Raw genomic sequence first — 14,516 nt, 5'->3', positions numbered from 1 at the left:
TTCCTTGATATGTTCATAATTATGAATTTGCATTTCTATTTATCATGCAATACAATATTCATAGATTACTATTGGATTATACTTGCTAGGATCCGTGCTCACCGCCATTTTGGTGGAAATATTTCAGAGCTAATTATGGAGGATGTGAATATCAAGGGGTAGCATATTCGTTTTCCTATTAGTATTGTTTGTTCTATTATTCCTAGTTGGACTTAGCCCCTGCGAGGGTTTTTATGCTTAAAATTTGTGTATGGACTTGTATTTCTAGAGGCTTGTTAAGGCATGTGATAATTATAACTTTAAATTATTTGCTTGGATTATTATGGTATTTCTAGACTTATCCAGATACTTTGTGAGATTATTTCACTCACAGGTCACGTGAGAATCACGTTGATCTCTCAATGTGAGGAACACGTGATTTTTTGGAAGTAGGTGTTTCAAATCCACCACGCTTTCTACATCTTGTCTTCAAGGTGACTAGTCCCTAACATTCTTGTACTCATTGAGCTTTTTGTGCATCGAAGGAATCGGGTTCTTCGTCTTTAAGATCACCTAAGAACATGACGTGAGCCAGTTGATGCATGCACTTATTTCCAAGAGTAAATTGGTCATCATAGTAGAAGCACAAGCCCTTCTTACTACGGTCTTCCAACTCTTTTAGTACAAATCCTATCATCTTTGACTACATAAATTTAAATATGAAATTTGAGACAATAGAGAGAAAGTACTATTGCAAGGGGATATTTGGCCCAGCCTTCAGATAGGGATTGTAGACTCGACAAATGAATGATGAGTCATAAGGTGGGGGTGTTCTTGATGATCATAATGGAGATGACTCCAATTGAGCCACCAGCAACAGCACAAAACTATGGGATTAGGGCATTGTAGTTCATACACCATAGAGCATAGCCAACAGAAGAGAGATTGTTAGAGAATTGGACTAGAGGCATACCATTTGTATATTCACACATTCACTCTGTGTTTCATGTTGATGTGACTCGGACCATACTGGGTCATCTCGTGCATGAATACAACCTATGGGATCTATTTCTTATTTTATTTTAGTTATTTTCTTTATAAAAATAAGGATTTTGAATGTCACGTTCGAACGCCCCCCTACGAACGCCTACATACGTTCGTATCGATAGAAAACGCAAATTATATGTTCGAATGCGCTCAACCCCATTTGAATGCGGTCAGCGAGAATACAATATTTCTAAGGTTATTACTTGTTAGGTTAGCCTCTTAAGATGTAGATGACAACCTAAAGGAGGATTATGAATGAATATTGAATTTTCTTCCCTTTCTTCTCTACCCTAACTCTTCTCCCTCCTCGTTCAAGCCCTAGTGTTATCTCGTCGCCGGTTACCTCTAATCCCCTCGACCGTCCGAGTCCTCCCTCCTCCTTGGGATCTCAACCAACTTCTCCACTCTTATCCTTATCCCTTCAATACCACGTGCCACCAAATCCATCACCATTATCACCACCTTTATCACCATCATCATCATCACTCGTCATCTCCACCTTCATCATAAAATTACATATTTTTCCCTAGGTACAGTTAGAATCTGTGAAGGGCTGAACATCAAAAACATAGATCAGGAAGATACGGAACAATCACTAATGGTTTCATAATTTTTTGAATATAGGAGAATATTTTATATTATTCTTCTCCAACTACGCGGATTGCTTCCCTACATCTGAGCTTGGTCGAGAACGAGCGCACAATCCATAACATATGTGTTTCGGGTTAAAAACCTTGTAGGCTGATACGAACATAATCTTAGAGGGTAGGTCAGGTGTCATTATAGAAAATGTGATATGTGTAGTCTAGGAAACTATTCGCCAAATATTTGTACATTATTGAAACATTAGAAACTAGATAGATTAGCTTCATAACTTCTCAACCTATGTTTTTGGTATTCAACCCTTTTTTAGATTTCAAATTATATCTAGGTCAAATTTGGATGGGGGCTGACGGTGGTGTTGGTAGGAAGTGCAGGTGGAGAATGACAAAGGTTGATGGATGCATGATGGGGATGATAGTGTGAGGTAATGGTAGTTGGTAGATCTGATAGAGAAGAGGGGAGAAAGAATTGCTAAGCCCTAGGGGACGAGAGGGATAGACATAGAGGGGAGTGGAAGGACTAGCCGATGGCCAAGGTGGTGACAACTAGGGCTTTGGAGAATTTGGCTAGGGTTAGGGAAGAGAACAAGAGGGAGAGAGAAAGAGAGATAGGAGATAAACTCAATTCAAGATAACTCAATTAGGTTTGCATAAACTCAATTCAAGATAACTCAATTAGGTTTGCACTCCAGATTATTTAATAAAGGCCCTAACTAGACTTAACCCAACCAACTATTTAAATAAGACTCAACTAACTAATTAAACAACTTAAGTTATAACAAGCTTGATAGAGATTGACTCGACTAAAGTAGAAATTCAACTAAACTAGGCTAACCATGATACAAACCATTTTAAGGGTTGAATCAGTAAATGTTAAACATCAAATCTGGAGTTAATACTCATGAAACTAAGGCATAGCATAACTTTTGATTCTAAAGATGGATTTCAATATATAAGTAGTAGAAATCAACGAGAAGAATGAGAGGAAGATGATGGTAATTGTGATTTGTGGAAAGGATGTGATTTGGTAGGTTAAAATTGGGGATAAAGGTTACATGCCTAAGATGGTAGATTGCAAAAGGTAGAACAATGGAGTGTATATGAACTCAATAGGTTGTTGTGAAGGTGAAGTGATAAAGGGCGAGAAGTGGGTCGGACTAAGAGTTAGACGAGAGACTTGAGGGAGAATAGACTCTAGAGGGTTGGAGGAAGATACAGACTTGAGAGTTAGGTTTTCAACCAAAATAATTTATGCATAATAAAATGAGGCTACCTAGATATGTATTTATAGGTTAGCTGATGGCCTAATGTACTTCCGAGAGTCCCAAAGCAATTAAAAAGTCCCATAGCAAAATAAACACGTAAAAGAAATCAATTCCAAGAGCGATTCTTCGTCGGATGTTTGAACGCCCAAAACAACCTTCTGCTTTTGGAGTGAGAAGTTCGAATGCCTGGACCAAACGAAGTAAGTTAATTAAATATTGTCTATTTGATTTACTTTACATCAATAATAATTAGTAGAATGATAATTTAAGGTAAACTATTTTAATTAGTTTTAACAATGCATTAGGTCTTAGTAAAGCTATGCTAGCTTTACTTGATTAATAAATATAAGAATTCTTAGGTGGATCTATCCAAGCCTATAGTGAATGTTAGTATAATTATTTAATTAACTATTGTCATGAATGTTGTGCTTATATTTTTATTCCGTCATTATCAATGTGGACTCCGCACCAAGCGAGAATGATTTCATAACGCAGTTGTAGTTAATTATCCATGAAGTGATGTTAGGCAAGTAGAACTTTCATAGTCTAGGAGTAGTGTACAGAATAAAATATCCTATTTTATGACATCATTGGATTCATATCATGTATCTGTGAATGTTTGTTTATAGTTATTTATGCAAGTAGTACATGTTAACTTTACTTATTGTTCGACATAATTACTATGCACATCTATGAGCATGATTATGTATAATACACATAATTCATGATAATGATGTGTATTTTATTATGTTTGTATGTGTTGTATAATATTATGCTACTAGCACACATGCACTACAAAGTCTCGATAGTGTCCGACAACTCTCCAACAAGGTTAAGAGGTGGGGGATATATTATTATTATATAGTATGACCCACGTTGAAAGTCCCAGTCTATTGATCCACAATGAGGTGAGTGACTAAAAAATCTCGATAGTGCCCAACACCTCTTGGGGAAAGAGGGAGGATATATTATTATTATACAGTAGGACCCACATTAGAAGTCTCAATCTGTTGATCCCAAATAATTAGGTAGCCATTTCGCTGGATGATGGACGATTTACTATCGACCGACAAAAGTCAAACCCTTTAGGGTAGTTAAGTTAGAGAGAGAATGATAGAATGACGTAGACCTAACAATAAATGATGACATAGGGTGAGGATGTCCATAAGCGACTGCTTATGATTTTTCGCATAGTGATGCGATGATGTGAAGCCGAAGGCTTAGAGAATAATATTGATATGTGATGCTAACTAATGTGATGGGCTGATGATTTAGGTTCTTCGTTTACAGTGGTGGACAATCGATTATATTGTTCATTGGGTAAGGTAGAATCTACCCTCCCTTAGGAGTGTGTGTTAATTGGCTAATGGGTGTGGCTATGCATGAGCCTAAGTTAAAAATTTGAGAATCTGAAATGATGCATATCATATTGTAAAGTGTTGAGATGGCGTACAGGTTAAACTCGGCATGAGCTTGAGTTTGAGGATATGATAGTCCAGCTTGATATATGTCATGTTATAGATTGTTAATGCATGTGCGCATTAGATGAATATGATGAGTATGTGGTACTAATGTGATTATGATCATGAGGGGCATATTCATATTTACCACAGTATTGTACCTTTATTTACACTACTTTTAGGCTATAAAAGTAGGTACTTGTTGGGTTTTATGCTCACCACTTTTTGATGAAATTTTTTTAGATTTGTAGATGAGCTCGAGTTCATGGAGAAGTTGGCGAAGATTTTTTTTATAATTATTTTATTTATTAATTTATCTTTTGTAAATTTAGCTTGATGGTTTATAGCCTCTTGTGTAGGTGTTTGTATATATTTATGGATATATATTTTGTAGCTTGTTATAGCCTATAAAATTTTAGGCTTATTTTTGTCTGTATTATTTGTGAAAATATTATGCTTTTTTCTTGTATATAATATAGAAATATCGACTAACAAGTCACGTGAAAATCATGTAGGTTTGATTCATATGAGAGACACATGTATTTGGAGATAGGTGTTATATTAGAAGGATGATCAATTTAAAGAGAACTCGACGAGCTTCAAATTTATCATCTACGAGTTTCTAATTCCAAACATACTTTCTATCAAAGTGCGAGAAGAGCTATCTACATATTTCCCTATGCTATGCTACATCAAAGTTTGATTGACCACTAGGAGAGCTAAATTGAATATGTACATCAACATCGGCACTAACACAATGAATTCTAGAATTTGATCCATGTTGAGTTGAGGACAATCAACGAGAAGTGATCTATTTCACCTAAGATGGAAAGTTCGAGCAATAGGACTTTAATCCAAGAGATCATCCGAAGTATGGTGAGAGTGGTTATAAGTTAATTTTGTATCTATATTTGAATGTGAAATAAATTGATCTAAGAGGTTGATTTGGTCTATGGTGTTTTTCTCTTTTGTCCATAATTATTGTGATAGTGTGTTTGATGTGCTTTTACTTTTTCTATTCGTTCTCGGCTTTACGTTTCCTATTCTTACTTAGTTTTCACATTTTGACTTACATTTTTATTTTATTTTAATAGTTTGTGTAGTGTTCAATTTTCATAGTCCTAGAAGGATTTAGATTTATTAAGCCGACTAATTGGTTTTCTTAGTGACCTAATTTGAGTTTCGGTTTCCTAATTTGTTTTCTAAGTTTAATTTATAATCAATTTTTTAAACCATGTAGGATTTAACTTTCCTAGTTTTATTCTGATTTGAACTTTGACTTTGACTTGGTCTTTGGCTCCTACTATTTCATATCTATCTAAACCTAGTCAATCTAGGTTTCCTTTGAAAATTTTAATTGCAACTAGATTAGGTCAACCTCAAATTAATCACATGAGTGTGATCATTGTTGGGAGAATATGGCATGGGTTACTTTAGTGCCATTGCGCTTGGTACTCAAACATCAGCTCAAGGCATTTTCTTTATCCCTTCTTACCTTGAAAAAACAAGGTCACCTTGCGTCCGTGAAGTGATAACTATTTTTCAACTAACCTAGCCTCCTCCATCCCTCGGGACCAACAAGGGGTAGTACAGGAATATTAATCTGTTACTTGATTTGGTTTATTTTGCATTTGTTTGCTTATTAGTTTGAAGCATTATATATGGATTTCAACCAAAAAGAGTATACAACTCTAGATTCTTACTTGTTATCTACTAATGAGTTTTCTGTGATATCTCATACAAATAGATAGGTTGAGAGCGAAAATAATAAGGATATCAACGTGGATCTTCAAGCTGCCTATAATGTGTTGTTTAAGGAACTTATAAATTTAAAAAAAATGAATTTGAAACACGAAATAAAGGCAAACCACTTGAAAACTGAAAAGGATGAATTGGAGGAAGATTGATGAAGCAAAGAAATTAGAATCTGATTTATTAAAAGCTAATCAATTTCCTCAAAAATTCTCTTCAAGTTGAAGATCGGTCGAGAAAATGCAAAGAAGAAGAAAGGATTAATGAAGGACATGGCTACATCCACTTCTTTGATTAGAAGTTAAATTCTATGCAATGAAAGAGATCACCTAGAGCTAATGGAAGAACATGGCTATAAAACACCTCCTTGGATATACCTTCTATATCGAGAAAGCGAGATAATAGTATTTCTATTCCTTTTTTAGTGAGACCTATGTATTTTTGTGATGATAGGCATGCTATGAGTAGAAAGAATATTCTTAAAAAATCTTTTGTTCCTACTTGTTATAAATGTGATATTAAAGGGTAGCTAAATCTTGATATTCCGTTCTACCTAACATATTGTGACACATCATTTGATTTGTATGACAAGTTTGATGCACATAAACACTTTAATTATTCTATACAAAAGAGATTTGGTGCTTATAATCATTATGCATAATTTTGGTGTCCTCACTATTTTCTTATGTTAGAGAAAGAAATTATGTTTTTAAAAAATCACATATGAGAGCCCATCATCAGTAGTTTGAGTGTGGAAAAAATGATTTCACTATACCCCTTTGGGTGGTGTACTTGAATTATCCACTCTTAGATTACTTCAGCTAAGGGGTTTTTGAAAAATTATTTATCCCTAGTTATGAGTTTTGGTTGGCCTTATTGTATTTCATAGACATATCATGTGGTCTGGATTTCTTTGGTGCATCTTTTATTTTTATGGAATTGTCCAATTTCTTTTTGGTTGGTACTTGATCATAAAATCTTAATTGATGACCTTTTCAATTGTTGAATTGAAAACTGAAAAGTGAGTTAGATTTTGGGCATGATTATTATTATTTTTATTTTTATTTTCTCTTACCTTGGATTTTATGGATTTGATCAATATCTTTCAATTCAATGGATTTTCGTTGACATATCTTTTGGTCAAGACTTTTTTTATTCTTTAGAGTTTACTTCTTGGCTTGTTTCTTTTTTATTTCTTATTTTCAGAAATTAGAAAAATTAAAAATTGAAAATTTCAAAAAGACTTTGATGGAAGCTTACCCTTTTGAATTATATTGATTACCTACCTATTTGATCATTATATTTTAATCAAATAAGTTATATATTATTCTCATAGGTAGATCTTGTTATATTTGATTTTATATGTCAGTTTGAAAGCATTTAACCTAGAAGTAGTGCATGGTAAGTCTAAAATTCATTCAAGTTATCCTTAATGTTTAATAGGTTTGCATAATGTCCAAATTTTCTCATATTAGATTGACTAATGTCTTATGCACCCGTTTCCTCCTTTTTCCTTCCCTCTATCTTTTCTTCTTCTCCTTCCTTCTTTTCTTCTCTCCCCCCATCTCCTTCCCGCCATGCTGGAGTGCCGCCAACATTGCAGACCCAGTGGATCGAAGTGTTGGAGCTGCCTTCCCTCCCGGTAAGTTAGATCTTTAAGTAATTAATTATTTTGAGTTTTCTCTTCAAAACTTTTCCCTCTCAATCTCATCGTGATCCGGCCAGCCGACGGCTTCGTGCCTTGCCGTGCCTATCCGGTGAGCTCCCCCTCTTTGCGAGGATTCCCCCAATGGCTCCCTTCGATGCCCTAATGGCCTGTGCCGTTGGGTGGCCCCTAGGTGGGTGCTCACTGTCGATCGCCTCTAGCGACTCGGCCTCCTCTCAGCTGGCTTCTACTAGTCGAGGGGAGCATGTCGGTACATTCCGTTGGGTTGTCGGCGGTCAGGTTAGTCAGCAGCCTACATTCCTCCCTCCTTTCGGTCGAGGTGAGAAAGGAGGGGGCAATCGGGCTGGGTGCGACCCAGCCCGAGCGCTGGGTCGGGTCGAACCGAGTGCGGCCCAGCCCGAGGGCTCATGTTCTGGGCCAGGTTGGATGCGGCCCAGCCCGAGGCCCGCAGGCCCGCATGTTGGTTTAGGGCTGGGCTGTGCGCGGCCCAGCCCGTGTGCTGGGCTAGGCTAGGCACAACCTAGCCTGAGCTTGTTGTGGGTTAGGCTGCTTGTGGCCCAGCCTAAGTGTGTGGTGGGTTTGCTAGCCCTAAATTGTGGGTGTAGCTTAGCCCATGTGGCTTGGTGGATATTGTGGGCTTCGAGTCCATATCTTAGTGGATCAAGTTGGTAGTCTTTGGGTTGGTTGTAGCCCAGCCCCTTTCTTTAGGCCTGATCTTAGTGGATCTTAGACAATTAAGCAGCCTTTTCGTCGGGCAATAGGCGATTTACTGTCAATCGACGAGAGTCATACTCTTTAGGGTATTTAAGATAAAGAGAGAGATGGATGGGATGATGTAGACCTAGCATTACTTGATGATGTAGGATGAGAGCGTCCATGAGCGACGACTCATGATTTCCACACGGTGGTGCAATGATGTAGAGCCAAAAGCTTAGATAGTAGTATCGATATGCGATACTAACCTTTGTGATAAGCTTACGATTGAGGTTCTTAGTTTGCGGTGGCGAACAATCGGTCATGATGTTCGCCTAGTGATAGGCTGGCGATTCTACCGCTAGGGTTTACCCTCCCTTGGGGTAAGTGTGTGGTCGGGTGTGAGGATTGGTGTGACCTTCGAGCATAGCTCTACATGAGCTTATGTTGTAGACTTGATAGTCTGAAATGATTCATATTATGTGGTGTGGTGTGGCGTTGACATGACCTATAGGTGAAGCTCAATGTGAGCTCGAGTTTGAGGACTTGATAGTTCGGATTGATTGCATGGTAGATTATTAATTGCTAATGCATTGATTTGATCATGATACACATATTCATATTTACTTATTATTGGATCATCCACCGCACTACTTTTAGACTGTAGAAGTAGAAACTTGTTGGGCTTTATGCTCACCACCATCTAGTGAAAATATTTTTAAATTAGTAGATGAGTCAGAGTTCGTGGCAGAGCTGGCGAGGAAATATCATTATTTTCTCTTATTTATTCATTCTTGTAAATTAAGCTAAATGACTTGTAGCCCCTACGTGGGCAATTTCATTTGTCTATGGATATGTATTTTAGACTTGTTATAGCCTTAGTGTTATGGGATTCTTGTCTGTATTATTTATAGAAATGTGAGCTTTTGTTTGTATATTCTATTGAGACATTGACCAGCAAGTCACGTGGTAATCATGTGGGTTCTACCCACGTGAGGAGCACGTGTTTGATGGCGATTGTTACAATGTTGCATATAATCTCTGAAATAGGTGGTGGTAGTAATGATGCTTGCCACCGACACTGAAAATGGTGGTGATGATACTTGCCATTGTCACTGAAAGAAACGCATGGAGGCACACACCAAGGATTACGGTTTGCAAATTGAGGAGAATGACCATGAAGGAAGAGAGAGAGAGAGAGAGAGAGAGAGAGAGAGAGAGAGAGAGCTCTTAAGGCACTGTGAAGGAAGAGGCAAGAGGGTTTAATGATATTCTAAGATGAGTGTCATATTCTTTGTGCACTCTTACCCATAAAATGAGTGGTTGCGGGTTCAGAAAAACCCTAAATAAAATGAGAAAAATATAAACATTTTATTACGAGACACCCAACTCATTAATATTTTTAGTCAATAAAATACTTATTCATGTTTTATATGTGATGAAATACTCAATACTTCAGCTAAGTCCTCAGTTGCCACATGTTGATCAGATCAACTGCATAATATTATGAAAATGTTGAATTTGTTATAATTTTATACAATTTAGACACTTATCAATTTAGTGGCTTACAAAATAAACCGCTGATATTAATATTTTGTTTTGTTAACGTACAAAACTATAGAGTTAGAAGAATTAGGTTTCTGCTTATAAAATGGTAATAAGTTCAGTGTTTTAAAATCAGATAAAAACACTAAACTTAACGATGCTTTACTATTAAAAACTAAAATGCTGAACTTTCAGCATTTTACGGACAGCTATAGAAAAATAAAAGCCTTTTGATATTAAGTTTGGTATGATCCATTTTGGTACATAAATTTGGGAGAGGGGAGTTAGGCCAAAAACTAAATTTGGACATCTCACAGAATCATCATTCATGAACAGTTCAGTGCGGCAGACTACCACCCCCCCACCCCAGCAAGAGGCAGTCATTTGTCATTTCCTGTGAGCACATAGGAAACATAACTACATAAAACAACACCTTGGACTCACATGTTGCCCATCAACCTCAGTTCTCTCCATGGAATAAATTAACAGTAAGCAATGTGCGATTCAGATAGTACATTGCGCAAGGGCGAAAAAAAGTTGCAATAGCTGTCTTCATCTGCTTTCTTTCTCTTCTATCAAGACCCTTGGCAGATCACATGCTTCCGGACCCAAAAAAAGGTTAAAACTCAATAGACATAACGAGTACATCATAAGATCCCAAGATCCTAAGTGATTAATTAACACTGACATGCTTCTACTACAGTGATTAGTGATCAGGTACATTCCCATTTCTCTTAAAATATATCACTTGTTCAACTCCTGAAGCAATGCTTCCATTGTTGGCCTGTGGCTTGGAGTTTCACTTGTGCAAACCAATGCAATGCCTGCTAATTTAGCAGCCTCTGGTTTGGAGAAGTTGCCCTTTAAGTTCTCATCAATAAGATCTTCAAGCTTACCCGATTCAGCTCCTAGCCGCAAGTGTGTAGTCTTCCTCTTCCCTGTAAGTATCTGGAACACAAGAACACCGAAGGCGAAGACATCACTCTTTTCTGTGAACCGCCCCGTGGTAGTGTACTCCGGGGCCAAGTAACCCATTGCAGCGCTAGCCTTGAGGCCAGAGAAGACAACATCATCAGCTAAGAGCTTGTGCAAACCAGAGCCAGATATTAAAGGCTTGAAATTGTAGTTGAGTAGAACATTCTCTGCCGATAAATCTTGGTGAACTAGAGAGGGCTTGTTTGGCCTACTACTGTGTAAATACTCTATCCCTGGATAAGAAAGTGAAGTTATCAAGCCGTGTCAATCAATACCACTAAATTAAGTAAATGACTGTTCTCTCTATAGTTTTTATCTATCATTTTGTTTCTATGTCGAATTGGATGATGAAGAAAGGAAATGAAGTGGCTGTAATTTCTTTTACTGGATGAAGCGAGGAAATTCAACACAAACTTTTGATAATTTCTAACTGCTATAGCTGCAATCCTAGTAAATTAGTATTCAATTCTAAGGGACTTGTCATACTTCTACCAATGGAAAGTTTTTAAAAAAAACTAGATCTGGCCCTCCTTTTTAAAACATCAGATTCCCCTGCAAGAACCTTGGTGTCTAATAGAAGCACCAGTAAAAGGATAGAAATGTCACAAGTAGCCCTATTACTTTTAAAAGTTTTGGGCTCTCCCTCAAAATCTTAGTGGGGTGTACAAAAATGCTACTCAAGAGACAGATATCACTTAAACATTAAGGAGTATACTTAAGATGTTGCAAACTAATAGTAGTGTAATGTTTTGTAGGGTAAATATGAAATTTGGATGTCTGTAGTCTGTACTGATTTTTCAAGAGGTCCACTTGGTTTCTCATGGCAATACGGTAGGTATTCTGATCTGTCACATTTGTCTTTTATGTGGTATCTATGATAGATCCCTAACTTCTTAAGAAGGATTCTTGCTTTTCAAAGAATGCAAGCCTAGAATTTTTTTTGTTTTTGTTTTGCTGCTCTAGATTTGATGACAATGTGAGGACAACTTTCATCGACAAGCATCAATAATGCGATGCAATTCAGATGACAATCACTATCAAGAACAGAAACGTAAACATGCAAGATGCACAACTTTTTGTTACTATCTATGAACAGAAAGAAAGGTAACTGGATATTGACAAGAGATGCAACTTTACAGTACCTTTAGCAATGCCTTTGATGATAGAAACTCTAGTCGACCACTCAAGAACATGGCCATTCTTATCATCATCCGAATCCAGATACTGTGACAAGCTGCCATTTGGAATGAAATCATAGATAAGAAAGCACTCTCCCCTTCCTCTTGAGCAGCAGAATCCCCTCAACCCTACAAGATTCTCGTGCGTCAATGAAGTCAGAGTCTTCAATCCCATGAGGAACTCAACCTCTTCTGATTTGCAGCTTGTCTTGCTTATTCTCTTCACTGCCACCATAGTCCCGTCTCGTAAGGTCCCTTTATAAGTTGCAGCAAAATTGGCCTTCTTTCCGAGCAAATTCACCTGTGAAAAGTACTCAGTGGCCGACTCCACCTCCTCTAGATTGAACCTAAAGCTCTGTGAGACCTCCTGAGAGAACCCAACTCCGCTCCTCCCATCGGCCAATGGATCCCAACCACTTGAATATTCCACACTAATGAGTGAAGAGGCACCTCGCCGATACGAGTCCTTGATCTGGCCAGTGCTACGCCGATCGCCTGAAACATCCAACAAACTACCAATCTTCTGTTTGTGGTGGCGGTACCACAAATAAGCAAAAAGCCCAAATGCCATCATTCCAAAGACGACGACGACGACAACAATGGCGGCCACTGCAGACGACTTCAAAGTGTTAGAGCAGTGAGTGGTATTGCAATGTGCATCGAGACCAACCGACTGCGGGATGCCGGCACCAAAAGGCTCAGGCCTGTTGGGGTTGAGCACATCAGCAGAAGTGCAAACTCTGAGAGAAGAGAACCCAGTCCCACAAAGATCATTGTTGTTTCCATACTGGAATCCTTCTTGCAGTTTCTTCAAATCTTCATCCAAGAATTAAAAAAAAAAGCAAACAAACTAGTAAGTTAACAAATGGAGCTAAAGTATGGATATCATGTTAATCCAAAGGAAAAGAAAGCAAGATACCTGAAGGGACACTGCCAGATAGTGAGTTGTTCCGGACATCTAAGACTACCAACTGAGCTAGTTGGGCTAATTTAATGGGAATGGAACCAAAGAGCCGGTTGAAGCTCAAATCCAACCTCATCAACTGAGTGAGATCTCCTAAGCTAGCAGGGATTGCACCAGTTAAGTGATTAGATTGCAGAGCCAGCACACTAAGCTTCTTCAATAGCCCCAGCTGGGTAGGTATGCTGCCTGCCAACTGGTTATAGCAGAGCTGCAGAACTGCACGAGAGCAATGGAAGAAAGAAAAAGGTCTCAGAAAACCCAAGAGAGCAAAATGCTCGCTCTAATCATAATAACTTGACAAACCCAAGTGAAAATTTTGTCAAAAATCTATTTCCTGTTTCTTCTCTTCCAACTCACCTTGGAGACTGACCATGCTACCGATTTCCGCAGGAATGCTGCCGGAGAAGTTATTAACATTCAAATAGAGATCGCTTAGCTCGGTCAGGTTCGCGATCTCTCTTGGTATCTCTCCCGTGAGCGCATTGTAATGGAGGTAGAGACCCGAGAGGCATCTGAGCTCGGCCAGGGCAGGTGAAATGGAGCCGGAGAGCCCCTTCCCCTGGAGCGATATATTGGCTACTTTCCCATGCTCGTTGCACGCAACTCCCTCGAAAGCACCACGACATGGGTCTCCTCCGCTCGTCCACGAGCTCAGCAACTGCCCTGTAGGATCCAAAGCAGCCTTCAACTCCATGAGAGCTTTAAGCTCTGGATTACCCAATGTGGGCGCTGTGAAGAGGAGAAAGGAGGACAAGAAGAGGAGGAGGACGAGGACAGGAGAAGAACTCATGTTGCCAAACTAGGAGAGGAAGTGGGATTCTCTCTCTCTCTCTCTCTCTCTCTCTCGTTATTTCTTCTTGGAAGGAGGAAAGGAGAGGTGAGGTGGGAAAAAGGCCAAAGGGTGGAGGAAAGGGGAGTGGGGTATATATAAAAAGAGGAGAGGAAGGGAGTCTTCCAAAAACTAACGTTTAAAAAATGGAGGGGTGGTGCAGTGAGTCAGACTGTTTTATAGAAATAGAACATAATTTAATATATTTTTTATTACAATGAAACATTTTATTATTATTATTATTATTATTTAGTTTTCTTTATTTAGTTAATTACATTTGTACTCTTGAACTATTATCAGTTTTTAGTAACACTTCTAAATATTTTTAGGGGTAATAATCGTAACGGAAAAAAAGTTTAGGTTATGAACTAAAAAATAAAAAAAATTCTATCTGAACTCATTTGTACTGATTTTAAAGGAAGGGTTGAACGATGGTATTCAACCCAAATATTTTATCAATTCGGATAGAATATTAGCTTTGATCTTTTAACCCATAACCTTTAAAATTTGAAGATTAAAAGTTCATATCATTAAGTAATGACTACTGCATATCTAAATTGG

At 38.0% G+C, this 14,516-nt stretch overlaps 1 protein-coding gene across 1 annotated transcript; it reads right to left on the bottom strand.

Annotated features, from left to right (window-relative positions):
• Window positions 1-10,456: 10,456 nt before the first annotated feature.
• LOC140785276 (uncharacterized) lies at window positions 10,457-14,022 on the bottom strand. The gene is made up of 4 exons (XM_073133086.1): window positions 13,484-14,022; window positions 13,082-13,342; window positions 12,127-12,978; window positions 10,457-11,217 (listed from the first exon to the last, which is right to left on the bottom strand). The coding sequence occupies exons 1-4, from the start codon at window positions 13,914-13,916 to the stop codon at window positions 10,754-10,756; spliced, it is 2,010 nt and encodes a 669-aa protein (XP_072989187.1). The 5' UTR covers window positions 13,917-14,022; the 3' UTR covers window positions 10,457-10,753.
• Window positions 14,023-14,516: the final 494 nt, after the last annotated feature.

Source organism: Typha latifolia, chromosome 3 (genome assembly GCF_019914945.1).
Source record: "Typha latifolia isolate L0001 chromosome 3, TyphaL0001v2, whole genome shotgun sequence".
NCBI classification, from domain to species: Eukaryota; Viridiplantae; Streptophyta; class Magnoliopsida; order Poales; family Typhaceae; genus Typha; species Typha latifolia.
Note: the sequence above shows the minus strand (reverse complement) of the source record. Positions and strands in the feature narration are given on the sequence as shown.

Bases quoted from the DNA above. Each gene is read 5' to 3' on its own strand.
- LOC140785276 (XM_073133086.1), bottom strand. From the start codon at position 13,916: ATGAGTTCTTCTCCTGTCCTCGTCCTCCTCCTCTTCTTGTCCTCCTTT. The intron at 13,343-13,483 runs GTGAGTTGGAAG...GCTCTCGTGCAG, and splicing joins TAGCATGGTCAGTCTCCAAG to TTCTGCAGCTCTGCTATAAC. The intron at 12,979-13,081 runs GTATCTTGCTTT...TCTTGGATGAAG, and splicing joins ATCTGGCAGTGTCCCTTCAG to ATTTGAAGAAACTGCAAGAA.